General features: G+C 38.7%; 1 protein-coding gene across 1 annotated transcript in view; it reads right to left on the bottom strand.

The window, feature by feature from the left end:
• Positions 1–21,524, bottom strand: part of CFAP20DC (CFAP20 domain containing) — a 195,500-nt gene that overhangs the window by 9,205 nt on the left and 164,771 nt on the right. Inside the window, exon 16 of the mRNA XM_074284241.1 lies at positions 1,137–1,228. Coding sequence (XP_074140342.1) covers positions 1,137–1,228 — 92 coding nt within the window. The remainder of the gene's footprint in view (positions 1–1,136; positions 1,229–21,524) is intronic.

The following is a 21,524-nucleotide window of genomic DNA, read 5'->3' as shown; positions in this document are numbered from 1 at the left end:
TGCTCGCCTTTGTGACAGTGACTTCAAGATGCCTTTTGAGGCGCTATCAGAAATCTATCTCTCGGGTGCCTTTGCTCAAGGATCAAAGTCTCATTCTCTTTGGCTTATTTGGGACATTTAACAGAACAGATCACGTGCTTCCTCCCAGCAAGGTCCCTTCTTGACAGCAAGGCCCTATTTTCTGTCATGAGTAATTATAAATGTATACCTCCAAAAAGATGCCCAATTGGGGGGGGGGGCATAATCTATTTCAGATAGTAAATCACAGAAACAGCTCCATCCCCGGGGCAGCCAAAATATACAAGTCAGATTTATGAGCTCTCACTCTGAATTCTCTAGACCTGAAGACAAATGTGGAAATATCAGTGTTCTCTCCCTTGGGCAATCAGCAGAAAACTGGCACCTTGGTTGGCTTCGGCTGTTTTTTTTTTTTTTGTCTTCCTAACTCTAGGTCTTGTGCTCTCTCTTTCGAGATAAGATGCCGAGAATGTTCTTAGCCAGCCATGATGTCAAGGCTGAGCATACATTTATTTTCCTTTGCTACCACTCACATTGCTCTATTTTCAGCAGAACTTATTTTGTTGCTGTCTCCTCTTTGGACCTTACTGGTAATACTTCGATCCCAAAGCTGGAACCAAATGGGTTACCTGGGCAGAGATCGCTGACAAAGGATCCCCCGTCTCAGGTTTTGTCTCTTTGTTCTTTTCAAATTTCCACTAGGGAACAGCAGAGTTGCATTGAGTGATTTCTCCCAATAAAAACGTGTGGACGACTTTGTATTGCTCAGGAAGTGAGACTTAAACCTTACAATTACTTTCTTAGAAGCACTAATTAGAAATCAGGGCCACTTCTTTGATTTGTTTAGGTTATGCATATAGTCTGTTTAGAAGTACAATAAATATTCACTGAAATTAAGAAGGAAGAAATCAAGACAATATCCCCTAGTACAGAAATGGTCCTATGTGGCTGGTATTTTACAACTGAAAAATAGCAAGATTTCCTCATTCTTAAATGGAGGAGAGGAAGGAGGCAGATGAGATGGCCTTAGGAGCCTCCTCCTGCTCTGGGTTTATTTTTAAAGGTTTATAAATTCACTTATTTTCCTTTTCAGCAAATGCTACTATTTAAATTCCTACCTTGAACACTCAAACTTCCTGAGGAATCCAGATGTTCTGTAGGCTGCTGGCTTGGGGGGACGATGGGGGGACTGAAAACATTTAGCCAGTCGCTGAAAAAGAAGAAATCAAACATGATTTTAAACTTGAGAAAAATGAGGGTGAGATGACAATGCATTAACAGATTTTTAAACTGTCCAATTACATATAAACACATTCAAAAAACTGCTCTTGATTTAATGATGAATAATAATTATGACTATTCACATTTTTACAGCATTTAATGTTTACAAAGTGGTTTTCTAGTAAAAAGCGTGGGAGTTAGGGACTTCAAGCATTATTATCCCCATTTTAGAGATGGCAAAACTGAGGGTGAGAGAAGTTAGATCATTATCTCCTGATACCAAGTACAGGGCTCTATTACTGGCAAAAATCCAGTGCATGTGGTGTGGAGGACCTGATTTCTACCCACCTCAGCCACTTAATGCTGGGGTGATCTTGGGTCAGTCACTTCAACTTGCTGGTTTTCAGTTTCCTTTAATATAAAGGGGGTTGGACTATGTAGCCCTGAAGGTCCCTTCCACCTCTAATTCTTTAATCTAATAATGTTCTGATCCTAAATCAGGTTATTCTGTATCTCAAAGGATTCCCATCTCTTCCAGACCTTCAGCTTCAGGGAATCCATTCATATTACCTCCAAATTTGAGAAGCATGATTATATTGTCACTTAGGACCCTGATAAAAACATTATATGGCTCAAGGCCAAGCAGAGATCCCCGGGGCACTCCCTAGGTACTCTTCTAAGTCAGCACTGAACCATTAATGATTCTTCTTTGATATGGTTAATCCAAAGCTATCTCTAGAACTGTATCCATTAAGGGATCTTTGAACTGCATGCTTTTAACACATGTACAAGAGACAACTTGTTGGAAGCGAGCCCTCAGTGATGGATTTTGCTCTACCAAGTCAAATGATCTATCACTTTGCTTTGTCCAGAACAAATCGTGAAATGATTTCTTAGTAATAAGAATAAGATTTCTATGTTAGAGAAAAAAAGCGTCTCTATGACCTTTTAGTTTTGACAAGACGGTAATTTTTTTGTTTCATTTATTACACAACAATGTCGGTCTTAACTTCCCATATGGGAATTTTGTTTCATGGACTGTCACGTTGAAAGAATTCATCACCCAGTGGCCACTGGTGATGAACAACTTTGTCCTTAAGTAGGCTGGTCCTTAGATAGTGGACACTGTCACCAGACTGTAGTGAAAGGGCTCTTCATGCTAGCTCTCTGTCACTGCTTATGTTTTGCTGGCAGAGCATTCAAGAATCCAGGGTCACCTATATATCCGGATGAGTCACAAAAGTGGGAATTTTGTGGAGGAAAATAGACAAAAATTGGCAGAATTATAGCATCGGTTTGATAAGAATCTCTTTTCATCACTGATGACAGTCCCCAAATGGATTTAGCATTTGATATTCTCTTTTAGTAAGTGGCAAATGGCATTCAAGAAGAAGATGGCGGGGAACGCATCGGGACCAAAGTAAGGACACCCAGACAGAACCATGCCCAGAGGAAAATGGCTCTGAAAACATTCTGAAGCTGAAGAAGGGGAAAGTATATCAAAGAACAGGAAAAATCACATGGAACACTTAAACGTGGCCTAGAGAGCATCAGCAGCTCCTGACTCACACCTCACGTGGTTATTGATGTAAAACTTTATGAGAATGACCTGAAGACTTATTATCAGAGCTATGGTGATGAAAATACACCAGGGGAACAGACAGGCACCGCCAATGACCTTCTCCAGTAGAGCTCATCTTCACAGCCACAGGGAGGATAAAGAGGAAGACAGACAAGAACCCTAGCCGAGAAAGCAGGGGCGGGGTGGAGGTTGAATGCCTATTTTTGAGATTTCTAACTTATTCACATGATTGAGGAAGGAGAGTCCCCCTCCTCAAGTTTTCAGAAGGGTTCAAGGGTTCCAGAATAAGGCCCTTCAGCCACAGAGTAGCCCATGTAGCCCGAGCCCAGGGAAACCCATGGCTGCACAAATACCTTCAGGCTGACTGAGGGTGGATTGTGGAGGCGAGGAAGGACCCGGCTCAGGCCTGACCAGAAGGGCTCTCCTCCCTGCCTTATCTTCCTGCCTCATTTTTGTCCCATCTCTACCATGATTCCAAAGCGGGATTGAGTTCAAATTCCGGCTGTGCTATTTGGTACCTGGCGGGCCTGTCTGGGCTCAGCTTCTTGAAACGATGAGGAGGAAGCAGCTGCCCTCTAATGTCCTTTCTAACTCTAAATCGAGGAGCTGGTAACTGCTTCCATTCATCTTTTGTATCCCTAGCACTGAGCAGTGTCTGGTGTAGAACTGATTCTTAATGAAAGCTTACTGAATTGACTGCATACAGATGAAGCAAACAGGATAGCAAACAGCAATGGTCACAGGGCTCTGGTCTTTTTCCACTGATGAGGGGCTGGTAGGGTGTGAAATGTGGCTATTTTTAGCTGTGGGAAGGGACTGAGCTGGGAGGAGAAAAGGGACACGTTTGCATCTTCACGTTTATTTTCATAAGTGACCCACTGTAAATTTTCTATTTATTATAAATTCTGATTATAACTGAATGGATCATATAGTTTCCAGAGTAATTAGGTGGCAAACTGCCTCAACACCTTCCTTTCTACCCACTTTCCCTCCCAAATCTATCTAATTTCCTTTGCAGACTTTGAATGGAGCAAATTAAATTCAAGATGGCAGTGTGGTCCTAAGTCTTTTTTAGTAGTGGCTTTCCTTAAAATACCATCACTCACCCTGCCAATGTAGAATGATTATAATGGGGAAACGACTCACTCAATGTATCCTACTTCAGGATACTTTTTCTGCTAACCCTGGCTATCAATAGATTATAGACAGTAAAATGAGTGTGGTGAGCATGCTGTGTAATTGAATTTCATAATAACACATTAAGGAAATCAGAAAGGATTTGTCCTGAACTTTCATGCTAATAGGGTATTTTCTGATAAGCACCTTTTATTTAGTCCATTTAATTATAGCAGACTAAGACATTTCTACTTTACAGAAAATTTACCAAAGTTACATACAAATTGCTAATATAGTGACCTTATTAGTCACTCAAAATGATAGAGGACAAGGATTCGTAGAATAAAAAGAGCTATATAATCCTACAAAGGAATCCCCAGTGACAAATTATAAAGCCCAGTCATTGATGACATTTTCTGTATGAACATATGCATGATTCCTATGGAAATTCAAACAATTCACTACAGGTGGTTATGAATTATTAATGTGAAAACCAAGGAAGGTCGCAGAAAAAAGCCTTTCCTCCTTAATCGAACAACTCTACTAATGTGCTCCTCTTTATTCAGAACCAGAACTCTGAAAGCAAAGAGCTTCTTTAAGTTACAAAGTGATGACTTTAAACCAGTAGAATATTGGGACTAGAACCGGAAGGACTGAATTCAAATCTGGATTCAGTATATTCCTGGCTGTGTAATCCTGGGCAAGTCTCAATTTCCTCATCTGTAAAATGGGGATGATAACAGCACCAACTTCCCAAGGTGGCTGAGAGGATCAAATGAGATCATATTTGTAAAGTGCTTCCTATGATGTCTGGCTCACAGCAGGCAATTAATAAATGCTTATTTTATTCCCTTTCTGATTCCCTTCTGAATGCGTTAGGCAACTGGATAAGATACACAGTGACTTGCATTAGCAAGTAGGGCTACCTCAGCCAAGAGGTCAAAATGACCCCTGCAACTGCTGCTCATTGATCCCTGCATGACCCTAACAGGCTTGGAAGGGCCTTCAGAGACCATCTTATCTCCCTTAACCTTCTCAGTTAGAGGGGATGGAGCTGATGACGAAGGGCTTAGAGGACACATTTCTTTCCTATGGCTTCTTCCTTGCTGACTTAAACATTACATTTTAGCTATTTGTGCTGCTAAACAATTCCTATCGATGTCATGTAGGAAGTATGTCTGGAGCATGTAAAAAGCCTGAAGTCCTCATGCAAACATACATGGGGCATGGGTCTCGGCCTTGGATTTTTTCTACAAATGACATGTTTGGTGAATGTTAACAATACTACCCTCCATCCTAACATTAGCTAAACAGTTCCTTAATGGTATAGCTTAGAAAATCAAGGAAAAACGTATGGCTCTCACCGGCATCACTAAACTTTTAAGACCCTTAATTTTTAGCAATTTCATTTTGTATGTTTGACCCCGTAAGCTCAGTTAGGAAGAAGAATCCTTCAGTTTTTCTTGTTAAGTTAAGGTTGACTAGTTTATAGAAGCCAGACTATTTTTAGCCACAGCCTATATCCTGCTCACGTATTCAAGGAATAGGTTGAATGATATAAGAAGAAAAAACTCCCATTATTAATATGCTTATTCTTCTGGTTCTTGCCCTCCAATTTCATTACAATAAAAATATCTGAACATATTATATAACCTGGTTAACCCCACTAATTGGTTCCATGAACATATAACGCCAGGCAAACCCATGTTTCTGGGAGCAGTTTGCGTTACAAGAACAACATTCTACATGGTTGATTAGTTACTGTTACCATACAGCATTACTACGTTGAGCTTGGATTGGCTTATTATTTTGTACATAATGGCGTTAGTGAAAAATGGTGTTGATCAGAGTAACTTTGGGCTGCTAACCTATTTTGAAGGACAATTTCTTAATAGCTTTTGAGCGTGACTTATCATACAGAAATCATTTGTAACAATCAGAAACAAGCTGTCTAAAAATTGTGATGACTTACACATACCATTAGCTCTTAATTCATTCTCTGCTAAAGTACCAATATCAAGGACTTCTTAAAGTGGGGCCCTGAGCACGTAGACAGATAGGGAAGACACAAAGATGAGGAAGTCATGGTGTCTGCCCATAAGAAGCTCGTGAGCTAATGCTCTTGGTAATGCTAAATTGCACGGCAGAAGCCCGACAACAGTAAAAGAGTTAATGACATAATTGTTTACACATCTGTCCATCTCCCTAGCCTACAATGTTTCAATGTGCATAATTTAGGGACAGTCGAGAGGCCGCTTGATACAACAGAGAAGGCAGTTATCAGAGAGGGGCAGACAAAGTGCTTCTGACGTGCCAAGAGACCGGGGAAAGTGAATGAGACACACTAACAAGGGGGACACAACTCAGAAAGGAGAGCTGGGAAGAGGCTGGTAGGGTGTGCAAATGTGGAGAAGGCCTAAGTCTGCGCTCCTACACTCTGCTTCAAAGTGTGGCTGTGATGTCTGTTCAGAGAAAGCACAGGGCGGGCATCATATGGAGAGGGTGGGCATCCCTGGTGGCAAACCAAACTCCTCAAATCAGTTCTGTGCTGAGGATCAGTTTCCAAACTAGGGATGATACTGGAGACTTTTTGTTGAAATTCATTTTTGGTTTTATGAGTGTTCAAAGAGAAAGCTGGGGAGAGGCCCCCTTCTTAACACACACATGAAGTCTCGTGATGCAGACTCTCATAGAGCCGCCTGGAGCCCTGAGGGGTGATGTCCCTTGCCCTGGGTCCAACAGGCAGGTCGGGCAGAGTCCCTGGGGCCACAAAAACTCCTGTCAAGGACACTGAAATAAGGCCCTTTCCTCCAAGAGATAGCATGGAGAAAGGAAGATGGAGTTTTCTTATTCCAATGAGCAATGCCAATGGATGCCAGCCAACATGGTGTGGGGAAACCCGACCTCTAGCCCTGCCGGCCCGAAGGCCAGACTGGTCCCCTCTGTCATGTTAACTCAGCAACTGATTTTTCGAATGATATAAAAGGCGGTTGCTGCCTCTGACCCTGCTTTTCCATTTTTGGACTGTCTGAGCACACCTTGGTTTCCACACACACACAATTTTGGTATTCACATTTTTTCCCTGACAGCCAGGAGGGGCAAACCTCAGGAAAGAGAAAGCAGGGGCAGATTCCCTTGGTTGTACCTGTGATTCCACCTCCCCCGCCCTGGCTCATTTCCCAAGTGAGACTTTCAATTTTTGTCAAATCTGAACATAACAAGAAAGTTCTCAACAGTGTCTATTAAGGAGCTTGAGATCTGATTTGGTCTTGGATCTTTGAAGAAGAATTAGGTGGATTTCCAAATATTTTCTCATCATGAATTGGGTTTCTGTTTATTTTTCCTCAGAATGCTAAATAGCATTCAATTCAATTTAATTAAACAAATACTCATTAAATCCTTCCAAGGGACTTTGAAATTTATTGGCTAATTGAGGGAAGTACAAAAAAACAAACAAACAAAAAAAAACACCTAATGACTATTGCTCTAAATACAAGTCATGCTCACTTTTGCCTTCTCTTTCCTTCAATCTGGCTCGTATAAAAATCTGAATCCATTCTGATCTTGCATTAATTTCCCATGGTTACTTATATAGTTTTTCATTTTAGGATATCTTTTAGGGAGGGAGCTTATATTTAGAGGAAGATGACATTATAATCGTATTTTATGTGAATATAACTCATTAGAGCTTATATGTTTTCCTCTTGAAAACCACATTATCAGATAGGTAGTAGAGGTATTATCTCCATTTTAGAGGGAAGGAAAATGAAGCTTACAGCAATGGCCTCCGGTCCCTCATTGCTGACTCTTTCCATGGTGTATGATAATAGCAGCTAACAGATATGTAAGGCTTTAAGATTTATTAAGCTCTCTCCTCCAACCATCATTGAAGTTATGGTAGTCATTTCATGCAAGAACAAGCTGGGGCACCAAAACATGGAACAGATTGACTGGGGGTCATACAGCTGCTAGGGATGAGTACGAGAGCTACAGCTCACAGATCCACAGCTACTAAGCGTCCTGAACTTCACCTGGGCTAACTCCCTGTCTTCAAGGAAGAGGCAAAAGGTGGCACTGTGAATGACATAGAGAAGTCTTCTTTGATGAATTGGTTATAAAACTATTGTAGGCAAAACCTGAAGTTTTGTATCCTGCTTGAATCTCTCTAATTCTTCCCATAAAGGGGACCACAGAGGACCAATCCAAGGGTCTTGGTCTTTTAACATTTCATTGTTAAAGATAATGTGAAAGACATTTCATGGCCCAAGCTGGGTCAGCTGTTCTCAATTTTGTATCCTTTACAGAACATAATTCAACAAAAGGCCATGGAAAGGCAGATTAAAAATTAATTTGGGAATTAAATAATCTAAACCTCAAGAATGAATGGGTCAAAGAACAACATGTAGAAACAATCAATAATTTCATTAAAGAGAATGACAATGAGACAACATACCAAAATTTATGGGATGCAGCCAAAGTAGTAGAAATTTTATTTTTCTAAAATTTTATATCTCTAAACATTACACCAATAAAAGAAAGAAGTAGATCAAAGAATTTGGCAGGAAGCTAAAAAAATCTAAAAACAGAACAAATTAAAAACCCTCAATTAAACACAAAACTGAAAATCCTCAAAAATCAAAGGAGAAATGAATAAAGTTGAAAGTAAGAAGACCATTGAAATAATAAGTAGAATAAGCGATTGTTTTGTGGGGGAGGGGAAAAACCAAGCAAAAATAACTAGATAAATCAATGATAAATTTTATTTAAAAAAGGAAGAAAACCAAATTATAGAAAAGGGTGAACTCACCACCAATGAAGAGAAAATTAAATCAAATATCAGGAGCTATTCTGCCCAATTACATGTAAGTCTAATAATCAAAGTGAAATGGACGAATATTTACAAAAACATAACTTGCCTAGATAAACAGAAGAAGAAACAGAATATTTCCATCTTAGAAAAGAAATTGGAAGAGCCATCAATAAGCTCTCTGAGAGAGAAATGCAAATTAAGACAACTCTGAGATACCACTACACACCAGTCAGATTGGCTAGAATGACAGGGAAAGGTAATGTGCAATGTTGGAGGGGATGTGGGAAAACAGGGACACTGATACATTGTTGGTGGAATTGTGAATACATCCAGCCATTCTGGAGAGCAATTTGGAACTATGCTCAAAAAGTTGTCAAACTGTGCATACCCTTTGACCCAGCAGTGCTACTACTGGGTTTATATCCCAAAGAGATCTTAAGGAAGGGAAAGGCATCCACATGTGCCAAAATGTTTGTGGCAGCCCTCTTTGTAGTGGCCAGAAACTGGAAACTACATGGATGCCCATCAATTGGAGAATGGTTGAATAAATTGTGGTATATTCATATTATGTAATATTATTGTTCTGTCAGAAATGACCAACAGGATGATTTCAGAAAGGCCTGGAGAGACTTACATCAACTGATGCTGAGTGAAATGAGCAGGCCCAGGAGATCGCTGTATACTTCAACAACAATTCTGTATGATGATCAATTCTGATGGACGCAGCCCTCTCCAACAATGAGATGAACCAAATCAGTTCCAATAGAGCAGTAAGAACTGAACCAGCTACACCCAACGAAAGAACTCTGGGAGATGAGTATGGACCACTACATAGAATTCCCAATCCCTCTATTTTTGTCTGCCTGAATTTTGGATTTCCTTCACAGGCTAATTGTACACTATTTCAAAGTCCGATTCTTTTTGTACAGCAAAACAACTGTTTGGTCATGTATACATATATTGTATTTAGTTTTATACTTTAACATATTGAACTTGTACTGGTCAACCTGCCATCTGGGGGGGGATTAGAACAAAAGGTTTGGCAATTGTCAATGTTGTGAAATTATCCATGCATATATCTGGTAAATAAAAACTATTATTAAAAAATAAGCTCTCTGAGAAAAAAATAACCAGGAAGGATTCACAAGTGAGTTCTACCAAATATTTAAAGAACAATTAATTCCAATACTATATGAACTCTTTGGAAAAATAAACAAAAGAGTTCTATCAAACTCCTTGAACAACATAAAGATGGTGCTGATACCTAAATCAGGAAGACTAAAAACAGAGTAAAAAACTATAACCCAACCTAACGAATATTGATGAAAAGAATTTAAATAAAATACAAGGAAACTACATTAATATATCACAAAGATCATATACTATGACCAGGTGGGATTTAAGCTAAGCATGCAGGGCTGGTTCAATATTAGGAAAAATCATAATTATATGAATAATAAAATCATCGGGATTCTCTCTAGAGGTGAAGAAAATTTTGATAAAACAGTGATATTTATTAAAAACACTAGAAAATATAGGAACAGGAGTTTTCCTTAAAATGATAAGTAGTATCTATCTAAAGTCATCAGCAAATATTATCTCTAATAGGGATATGATATAAGCTTTCATTATAAGATCAGGAGTGAAGTAAGGAAGCCAATCACCAATACTATCATTCAATATTGTATTAGAAATGCTAGCTGTAATGATGAGAAAGATAATTGAAGGGATTAGAATCATTAGTGAGGAAACAAATTTATCATTCTTTGCAGATATAATGGTAAACTTGGAGAATCCTAGATAATTAACTAAAAAATTAGTTGAAATAACTTTAGTAGAATTGTAAGACAGACAATAAACCATATAATCATCAGCATTTCAATATATTACCCACAAAAAAATAGCAGTAAGAGATAGAAAGAGAACTTTCAATAAAAATAATTGTAGACACAAAATACTTCAGAGTCTATCTGTCAAGACAAACCCAAGGGCTCTATGAACACAATTACAAAATGTTTTTCACACAAATAAACTCAGATCTGAACAACTGGAGAAATATTAATTGCTCATGAGTAGGATGAGAATATAATATAATAATAATTCTACTTAATTTATTTATTCGGTGAAACATCAAATTACCATCTTTTTTTTTTTAAATACAGCTAAGAAAAATAACAATAATTAATCTAGAGGAACAGAAAGTCAAGAATATCAAGCGAATTAATGGAAAAAATATGAAGGAAGGTGGCCTCGCTGTACTACAAAGCAAAAATCGTCAAAACAGAGTGGTACTGGCTAAGAGAGAGTGGTAGATTAGTGTAATAAATTAGCTACATAGTGCTCAGTAGGTAATGACCAAAGTAATCTAGCATTTGATAAAGCCAAAGACCCCAGTGTTTGGGATAAGAATTCCCTATCTGACAAAAATTGCTGGGAAAAATGGAAAGCAGTTTGGCAGGAACTAGGTACAGACCAACATTTCACACTTGTAACCAAAATAAGGTCAAAATGGGCACATGATTTAGATATTACCTGTAAGATCTATAGATAAGGCAAAAATTTGTGGCTAAACAAAAGAAAGAGAGCATTACAGAATGAAATGGATAATTTTAATTACATTAAACTAAAAAGATTTTGCATAAACAAAACCAAAGCAACCAAGATTAGAAAAAAGCAATAAACTGGGGAAAAATTTTTTTACAGCAAGTTTCTCTGATAAACGCCTCATTTCTCAAAGTCAAATTTATAAGAATACAAGTCATCCAATTGATAAGTGGCCAAAAGATATGAACAGGAAGTTTTCAGACAAAGTAATCAAAACTATTTACATACATACTGAAAAAATGCTCTAGACACCATTGATCAGAAAAATGCAAATTAAAACAACTCTGAGATACCCATTTCACATCTATCAGATGGTGATAAGAAAAATCACAAATATTGGAAGTAATGTAGGAAAAAAAATGGTACACCAATGCACTTCTGGTGAAGCTGTAAAGTGTTCCAACTATTCTAGAGCGTTTATAGAACTATACCCCAAAATTATGCATAACCTTTGATCCAGCAATAGCACTATTAGGTCTGCATCCCAAAGAGCTTAAGGGGAAAAAAGGAAAAAGACTTATATACACAAAAATATTTACATTACTTTTTTGTGGTGGAAAAGAACTGGAAATTGAGGAGATGTCTATTAGTAAGGGAATGGCTGAGCAAGCTGTGGTTATATGATTGTGATGGAACACTATTGTGCTATAAAAATGATGAATATAATGGTTTCAGAAAAACTTGGAAGATTTATATGAATTGAAGCAGCATGAAGTAAGCAGAATCAGAACAACATTGTACATAGTAATAGTAACACTGCATGATAATCAACTATGAATGACTTAGATATTCTCAGTAATATAAAGTTCCAAGAAAATTCCAAAGGATTTATGGATAAAAAAGGAAATTTACCTCTATAGAAGGAACTGATAAGAGTCTGAATGCAGATCAGTATGCTTGTGTGTGTGTGTGTGTGTGTGTGTGTGTGTGTGTGTGTGTGTGTGAAAGAGAGAGAGAGAGAGAGAGAGAGAGAGAGAGAGAGAGAGAGAGAGAGAGAGAGAGAGAGAGAGAGAGAAAGAAACTTTTTTTGGGGGGGGAGTCTGGGCTTTCTTTCATAAAATGACTCATGAAAATGCATTTTGTATGACTGCACATGTATTACCGATATCGAATTGTTTATCTTTTCAATGAAGGTGAAGGGGAAATCTAGAATTTGGAACTCAACATTTTAAAAATGATAAAAAATAGTTTTACTTGTAATTGGAAAAAAATCAATATTTAAAAAAAGAAATTAAATGCAAATATGCTTGGAAATTCTCCACTGGAAAACTCAAGAAAACCAGAGTATTCTCTGGAGGTAATGAGATGATATGGCTGCAAAGAAAGTGATTGGCTTTCTTTCTATATGGTTTATACATTTCCTAGTTTGGCTTTGAAAACAAAATGGTATCTGGTATGAAGTCTACAATGCTAAGTTCTGATAGTTCAATGGTTCCCCATGAAGAAATAGACTGAGGATGGGAAAAGTGGATACATTTTACAACAAGGAGTGAGATGGACTAAAAAGCCACCTGAAACCCGGGATCATAAGATGTAGGGGAGGGAGATCAGTTGGTTAACTCTATTTTACAGATGATAACAGAGGCTGGGTATCTTGCTCAAGGTCCCACAGGCAGTAAAGGGTAGACCTTGAGATTCAAATCCAAACCCCAAGGATGCCCTGCTGACTCTGAGGAGTACCACACGAGTGTATTTGTGTATATGAAGGAGGGCATTTAAACTGAAAACTGTTTTCTGAAAATCTTTTAAACTTGCTAGAACACAAAAGAGCCTCATGGGAGCTCCTAAAGTAAGTCTCCTTTACCCTTTATTTTTCCCTGAAAGAGAATTATATGGGGTGAAATTTCTTGAAGCAGTCAGTTTATCTCGTCCAAACAGGGGGAAAAAAAAAGAAAAAAACTAATCAAGCATTGTCTGATTAATTAGACATACTTTTTTTGAGGGCTATCAAGGCCTGGGGCTCTAATCAATTCAATCAACATGCAAAGAGACAATCTATGGCCTTCTAGATTAACAGAGTTGAATGTTAAATAGCAGACTGACATTGTATTGCCCACCATCTAAAGCAACTAGAAACTAGCTATTTTCCCTGATTATTACAATGTAGGTTAATTTAATGTTACAGCTCTCTTTCATAACTACTTCTTAAGGTAGATTACAAAGAAATCATGCTTCTATCTTCTTTTCATCTTTTCCCCTGGCATTTTCAACCGAGTAAATGGCTTTCTGTCCAAAAAAAAGTAGCTTGAGACCATTTTCAAGGAGGGGGACCACCAGAAGCAACCCAGAGAAGTAAAGGGTAGTCCAGGAAACGCCACTGGCTACTTGTTTCCCTTCAGTAGCAGATAGTGGGCTCTAGAATTCTTCGGAAACAATGAGGCAATTAAAGCCAGAGAAAAGTGAGACTCCATCTGTGTCTGCCAGTCTTAGGAAGTGAACGAGGTGAACGAGACCCACTTTGCACCATGGTTTGGGTGACTCTTCGGCCTGCTTGCTGCACCATAGCTGGCTGAACAGGGCATGCCAGGCGGGCTTCCTGCTGATGCCAGCTGCACTGAGTGATGCCCACAGCTGGCAAGCCCTGCTTCCTGATCACATTCCCTGTGACTTACCAGTACAGAATTCAGAGCGACTCAGCTTTGACAGGATCTTTCCTCCCTCCCCAGAAAGTCAGCTCCTTGAGGGCAGGGTCCCTTTCATCTCTGTTTTTGGATCTTTGGGGCTTCTCATCATTTATCCTTTTGCCTTGGAGGTTGGCAGGCTTTCAAGTTGCATAAAATCATTTCAAAATCCCCAGATTTCCAACTGGATTTGGCCCTTTTGATTTAGTCCTATCAGTGACAAATAGTATAAGGTTCCAGAATTCTTCATAAAGATGACATTATTGATGATAAAATACATTCTTTAATGCATCATTATGCATGTTTCTACTCAATGTCTTGGTCAAACTGACCTACGAATGGTTCTCTGAATCAGCCCTCCATCTATTCCCAGGCCTTTGGGCTGGCTTCTCCCAAGGCCTGGACTCCACTCCTCCTTCCCTTTGACTCTCTGGAGTCCCTCACTTACTTCAGAGCCAGGGTTATGTCCTGTGTTCTATAGGAAACCTTTCCAAAGCCCTTAATGCTTATTTCCTCTACCTCTAATTATAATACACACACATTGTAATTAAAGATATATAATTTATATATGTACACATACCACATGCATATACTTGTTTATGTGTTTTATCTCCTTCTCTCTGAAGGCAGAGATTCATCTTTCTATCTTCCAGCTACAAATACCTAACAGATGCAGAAAAAATGGGTGCTGGATTTGATTAGGAGGGTGTTCACTTCTCTTCTCTTTCCACCCCAAATTAACATGTACATAGCTGTTTCTACCTTCTATCTTTTCAACAGACTCATGTTCTTGAGGGAAGGCACTACTTTTTATTATCTCTGTATTCCTAATCTGAATAAATGGTTGGATTAGAGCAGGTTAGAGGACTTCCCCTCACTATAGGTCTTCCAACGAAAACATTTGTTAGGTATATTGTAGAGAGATTTCTCGTTAAAATATGGCTTGGACATCAAGATCCTCTTGATTTGAAATACATTATTTACTGATTCTAAAAAACACCTACAGAGAGAGGCATACCTATTTCTCATCAGGGACTGCTGTCACTTTGGAAAGAACACAGAGGTTTTTTATGACAAACTTCCTAAGATCCTGCAAGAAGAGGCCACATGTGATATACTTAGTTCCCAGAATATTTAGAATTTTACCAGTTTAGGGCTGTAAAGGACCTCAGAGGTCATAGTACAAACCTCCTCACTGGCCTTTTACAGATGAAGAATGAGACCACAGAGTAAAGTGACTTGCCTAAAGTAACCCTGGGTGAGTAGAAAGAACATCTGGGTCTTCACTCTCTGCCTTTACCAGGATTTTTTCCTACCTTGCCCTGCCTTCTGCCTGTCATCTCCCTGAGCTTTCAAATAAACCAAAAGACTGAGGCATAATTATAAAACTGAATGGTAATCATTTTGATGATTAGATGAGTAGGAGTAACTGTGCAAATGACAGAAAAAAAAGATCCAGTCTGAAGTAATTCTACAGTTGTGTATTTTAAGGATCACAGCACTGATGTTAATTTTTGGCAAGCCACCCGATGTAAGCCATGTCACATCAGGAACTGGAAGCGTCAATGATTTTTCTAACTTTAAATATAGCTCATTACCTTATAGCTAGAATAAAAAGAAAATGACATCCAAACTTTTTATTTTTTTAAAGAGAAATGTGACTCTGAAATAGTTACACAGAAAAGAAAGGACAGGCAGGGCTGCACTGAATGCTTTAATTTAAATGTATGGGTTTGGAGAAAGAATCAGGAATAGCAATTTCACCATCAACTCTGACAAACTATAAAAAAAGACCAAACTTATGGACTAATTTTATTTTCTCCATGTACTCCCCTCCCCCACAAATTCAATAGTAAAATAAAAGTGTTATGAGAAAAGAAAGGTGCTGCAATCTGAATGACAATTTAATTTCACCCAATATTGGCTTGGAAGCACAACAAAACCTTGGAAAAAGATGCCAAGAACCTGAGTTGGGCTGAAGTTATTTTCCAGTTCTTGCAAGGTGTGATGCTAATTGTAATGTTTCAGTTAATGAAAAATATTGTGACATAATGATACTGTTGACTGTTGGGCAATTTAAAAAAAAACTAGATGAGGGTAAAATATTATATGGATATAATGGTAGAATACAATTTCAGTATTTCTTTATGGACCAAGTCCTAATGTAGGCAGTACTTTACCTAGGGGGTCTGTGAATTTGGTTTTAAAAACCAGTTTCACAACATGAATTATTTCAAAACGACTGATTTCCTTTATAATTCTTTGTATTTTATTTTATATATTAAAAAAAGAACATTATATGGATGTCTACATGCTTTTCAAGATTTCCAAAAAGGTTCATGACATAAAAAAGGTTCAGAACTACTGTTCTAAGGAATATATTCGGAAGATTATTAATTGCCAACTCTTCCAGATCACCATGGCCGCCACTACCAGGGACCTCTACCTCTTCCTTCTTCCTTAAATCCCACTGATTCACTGTGTTTTTCTGGTTGTTGTGTAACCTGGTTGTGGAGTATGTTCCACAGGAAGCTTATTCTTTAAAATATATTAACATGGAGCAACATGCAAATACATGCAAATACTTTTTAAGTAAACTGAGGGACATGGCATCAAAAAGGTGTGCCAATGAATTAAAAATACATAATAACCCCACACATAGATAATATTTCTTACATATTTAATTGTAATTTTTATTTTATTTTCTTTTTTCTTTTTTCCCTGAGGCTGGGGTTAAGTGACTTGCCCAGGGTCACACTGCTAGGAAGTGTTAAGTGTCTGAGATCACATTTGAACTCAGGTCCTCCTGAATTCAGGGCTGGTGCTCTATCCACTGCGCCACCTAGCTGCCCCCTATTTAATTATAATTTTTAGCACTGAAGGATTTAGTGAATTGGGTGTAGTAACAATAATAAATACTACTATTGCTGCTGTTGTTGCAGAGGTAATGGCTACTACTGCTACTACTTTTAAATAAAACCTTTTTGGTTTTCTAAGTCTGCAGGAGGACCCTAAAGGGGGCCGGGGTGGAAAGCAGGATGTATGGAGTGGGGGAGAGTGAAATACGGCCAGAGAGCCAGCCTGGGAGAATGGAAAATGCTGGGCCAAAGCTATGTTCCAGACAAATGCACTGTGGAGACTTCGGTTCCAGTTGAGCAGTAGGGATGGAAAGCTGACTTGAGGAGTTTGGAGTTTGGAAAGCAGATGTTTGATTTTCCCCTTTTTCAGCTACTCAAAGGTTTACAGAAACTGAATGGAGGCTGAAGACATCATTCCAAGACAATGGAAACAGTTCATGTGCACAAGTCACTTCCAGGTACTTCAAACAAATTTACTACAAAAAACACAAACCTGAGCAAGCAGGAGCCATTTCCCTTATTCAATAAGCAAGGTTCCCACTTGTCCAAGTACTTGTCGAACATAAGTGCCATAGTTGTTACACAGACTGAAGGACAAGGAGGTAGCTATTTACTAACTATAAGACAAATCTCCAGCACGGATTAGTTTGTGGAGAAAAATCAGAAAGTTGGTGCAAGTTTGTCCCCTGAGTTAAAATCTGGCCCCACACTCACGAGCTAGGTTTAAATGACTCACCCATTTTGCCTCAGTTTCCTCACCTATAAAAAGAGCCAAAGGAGGAAATGGAAAATCTTCTCTAGTAACTTTGTCAAGAAAACCCCAAATGGGGTCAAGAAGAATCTCAAATAATCAAAAAAGATGAGAGTATCTCTTTGCAATAATGGATCTAAGGTAGAGCCCCTCATTTCATAGATTTGAGAGCTAGACTAGCCAATAGTAATGGGTGGGAAAAGGACCTTAATGAGAAGAGGGAATCAACAGTTTCAGTCTTTGGTTTCTTTCTCTACCTGAGTGGTGGAGAGAAATAAGAGGATAATCCTTAAGTATTTAGTGAGTTGGATCTAGAAAATTAATCATAATAATGTGATGTCACATGAGAAGGGGATAAGGTAGGCTTTTCTAATAACAAGAACTACCATCATTTATATAGTGCTTTAATGTTTGCAAAGACTTTGCAAATATTATCTTGCTTTATTTTCACAACAGTTCTGGGAGATAGGTACTATTATCCTCCCCATTTTACAGCTGAGGAAACTGAGGCAAAAGACTTGCATCACTTGTCCAAGGTCTCACACACATTATCTGAGTCCAGACTGAACTTGGATGCATGCTCGTCTGCTTTTGTGGATAATTTCCTACTCCTTAACCTCAGAAAACACAGCTTTATAGCAGACCGTGCCTTGGTACCCATACTCACTGAATCACAGCTGCCAAATTGATGTTCTTCAAGGCCAGGTCTCATCAAATCCTTGCCCTCTCCAAGAAACTCCAATGGTTCTCTAACCCTCCAAGATGGCACACCAAAGCAGACTCCCTTCCTAATCTGGCTCCACTTTCTCTTTCTGGACCTAACTTTCCCTTGCAAACACTTATGCTCCATATTGACTTCTGCTCTCCTTACATGGTATTGCCTCAGTTCCTTCTCCCTGATGTCCCACAACCTTTCTGTGCCCTGAGACTGGACGGCCTCATCATCTCTGTCTCACAAAATCTCTCAGCCCCCTTCAAAGCACAACTGAGGTTGTTTTATTACATTTAGATCTAAGATCCTGGGAAATTAAAAAAAATGCTTTCCCCAAGAAGGATAACAAAATATGACTCAGGTCACTAATGGTAACTCATCAGCTAAAAAACAAAGAAAGAAAATTCATCAAAAATTTTATTGCTTGTTTCCAGATTTCTGACCATAACTCTGATAAGACGGAGAGCAAATTACCCAGAGAAGCACATGTTGCTATGTGAGATTCAGCAGAAAGAAACAAGGTGGGTAATTAGATTTTAATTGGATAGCACCCTGATGGTAATTTGATTCCTACTTCAAATTCAACATAGCTTGCCTTATTAAGTGTCTGCTACCTGAAAAGTATAATGCTCCAAGTGCTAGGCTTACAGTAGGAGCACCTGGCATTCTAAGCAGGGAGAACAGGTAAAGGAGGGTGGAGAGCTGTCCAGGGTCTCCTCCTGGGCCATACTGAGACCCTCATTTTCCTGTCAGAGTGGTTTCCCTTGTACGTCCCTGACAATGTAAAACATATCATGGCCGACGAGCATCTGGCCTTTCTACTGAGAGGGCGATAAAGATGGGCACTTTGGGGCGTGTGGCATTAGGAAGGGCAGGATGATGGCATTGCAGAGGGTAGAATATAGGGGTTCTGCCTTACTCGGACAATGTCTATAGTACTGTTTAGTTATAAATGCCACATTTTAGAATAAATGTGGATAAACACTGTTAAACTGGAATGAGTTCAGTGGAAGGTGAGCTATGACATGTTAGACGTGACTGAAGGAACTAGCATTATATATAATAGAGAAGAGAAGACTTGGAAGGATAACTCAGCTTGATCTACGTACTTAGTATCCGACCCCGAGTAGAAAAACTGAATTGATCCTGCTTGATCCTAAAGGGAAAAACTAGTAGCAAACAGTTAAAAGTCATAGAGGGCAATTTAGACTTGATGCAAGAGAAATCCTTCCATTGATTAGATTCATGTCAATAAGAATTTATGGAGTGTTCACTATGTAGCAGGCAGTATGCTAAGTGCTAAGGATTCCCAAAAAAGCACAAAAGACAGTCCCTGTCCATGAGAAGCTTACAAACTATTGGGGGAAATCATAAGCAAACACTACCCAAATAAGGTATACAGATGTGAACTTATTCAAACACAGGGCAACTTGGAGCTACTCTACAGAGGGAAGGACTAGTCTGAGAAGGGATCCTTGTAGAAAGTAGACTTTTAGCTGAAAACTGGAGGAAGGCAGGAGATAGAGGGGAGGAGAGAGAGCACTCCAGGGATGGAGAATAGCTAGTGAAAAATCACACAGCCAGAATATGGAGAATCTTGCCCTTGGAGAAAGAGCAAGGAGATTGGTATCACTGGACTGTGGAATATGTGGAGGGGAGTAAAGAACAAAGTAGGGAAGGCAGGAAGAGGTCCAGTAATGAAAGGCTTTAAAAGTCAAACAGGATTTTCTATTTGAACATAGAAGGGATGGGAAACCACTGGAGTTTATAGAAGACCACCATGCGGTCAGACTCATGCTTTAAGAACAACAAAATGACAGAGAAGGTGACAAGAGGATGGACTGAAGTGCGTTGTGATGGTCCGGGCCTAGGGTTCTGCCCCAGAGTGCTGACACTGTCAGAGAAGAGAAGGAACATTTCCAAGAGTCCCCGAGGACCAGACTGGATGAGGGAAGAGTGTGTGAGGAAGAAGGCTGACACCTGTGGAGCATTGGGAGGGCTGGTGATGCTCTGGACTGTCAAAGGAAAGGAAAATGGAAATGGAAAGAAGGGGAGACTGTGGGAGGGAAGTCCATGGGAGAACTTCTCCTAAAGAGAGTTAGCAATGGAACTGAGGGAGGTTTGTTCAGGCTCCATTGGATTAGATGGTACTTTTAGACACTGCTAAGTGTGGCACACTATGATCTTTTAATATCTTCATCTAAAAGTCTTTTTCTTCACCCAAAGACCTGTATATGAATGAGGGAGACAGGAACAAATAAAACTTGCTGAGATGCTGGGCTAAATTTCACTTGGATGTAAAGACTGAAACCCAAGGATACGTTGTGTGAGAAAGCACTTGGTGAGTGCCAGTGGACTGCATCTACTTACTTGTGTTCAGAGTCCATCAAGGACTTAGAAAGGGAGAGTAATCTTTTTATTTGCATATAAGGTTCATTGCATCTCATTATATAAAGCCATTAGAGGTTGAATGAGAGGATAAGTCAATACAAAATGACTTAAACATTACATTAATATCTTTATATATGAACTTGGTCCCATCATTAGATGGGTTTATATGCAGTAGAGATTTGAGTCTGGACACCTGACAACGCCCTAAATTCAGGATCACTTTACATAACTGAAACTGTTTTACACAAATTACAGTTTTTAATTTACATAAAAAATAGAACAAGCTTTGCCCTGAAATCTATTAGTAAAGAACAACAACAACATACATTAAAAAACAAAACAATAAAAAAAACAAACAAGATTTTCTTCAGAACTGTAAACTGTTCTTATTTCTATCCCCAGAATCATGGGTTGTGGATTCTAATGGGAATCCAGAATTATTTCATCTGCTGCTCTTTCCATTACGTACTGTAATCATTCGACTATTAAAATGGTCCATGGTGTCTAAGCATATGAGCCATTCTTCTATTTACAACAATATTCCCAAATTTAAAAAGTATGCTGGAAATGTGAAGATAATTTAATACCATTTATGGCGGACTTTCACTGAGAAAACGATTTTGGTTTTATGTAAATCCTAAATGGAAGGTCACAATTTCTGTTGAAAAAAATTTAATCTTCCTTAGAAATAGATGTGACATTATTATGCAAAATCCATGAACTAAAACCTGTATTTTCAATGCTGCTTTAGAAAAGATTCTGACTATAAAGCTTTCTAAAGATTTCTATTAAGGTCATTGTTTCTGGTACTTCAGACAGTGCTGTTTGCTGATTTGAAAG

The sequence above is a fragment of the Sminthopsis crassicaudata genome, chromosome 1 (genome assembly GCF_048593235.1).
Source record: "Sminthopsis crassicaudata isolate SCR6 chromosome 1, ASM4859323v1, whole genome shotgun sequence".
NCBI classification, from domain to species: domain Eukaryota; kingdom Metazoa; phylum Chordata; class Mammalia; order Dasyuromorphia; family Dasyuridae; genus Sminthopsis; species Sminthopsis crassicaudata.
This window is presented reverse-complemented; position numbering and strand designations above follow the sequence as displayed.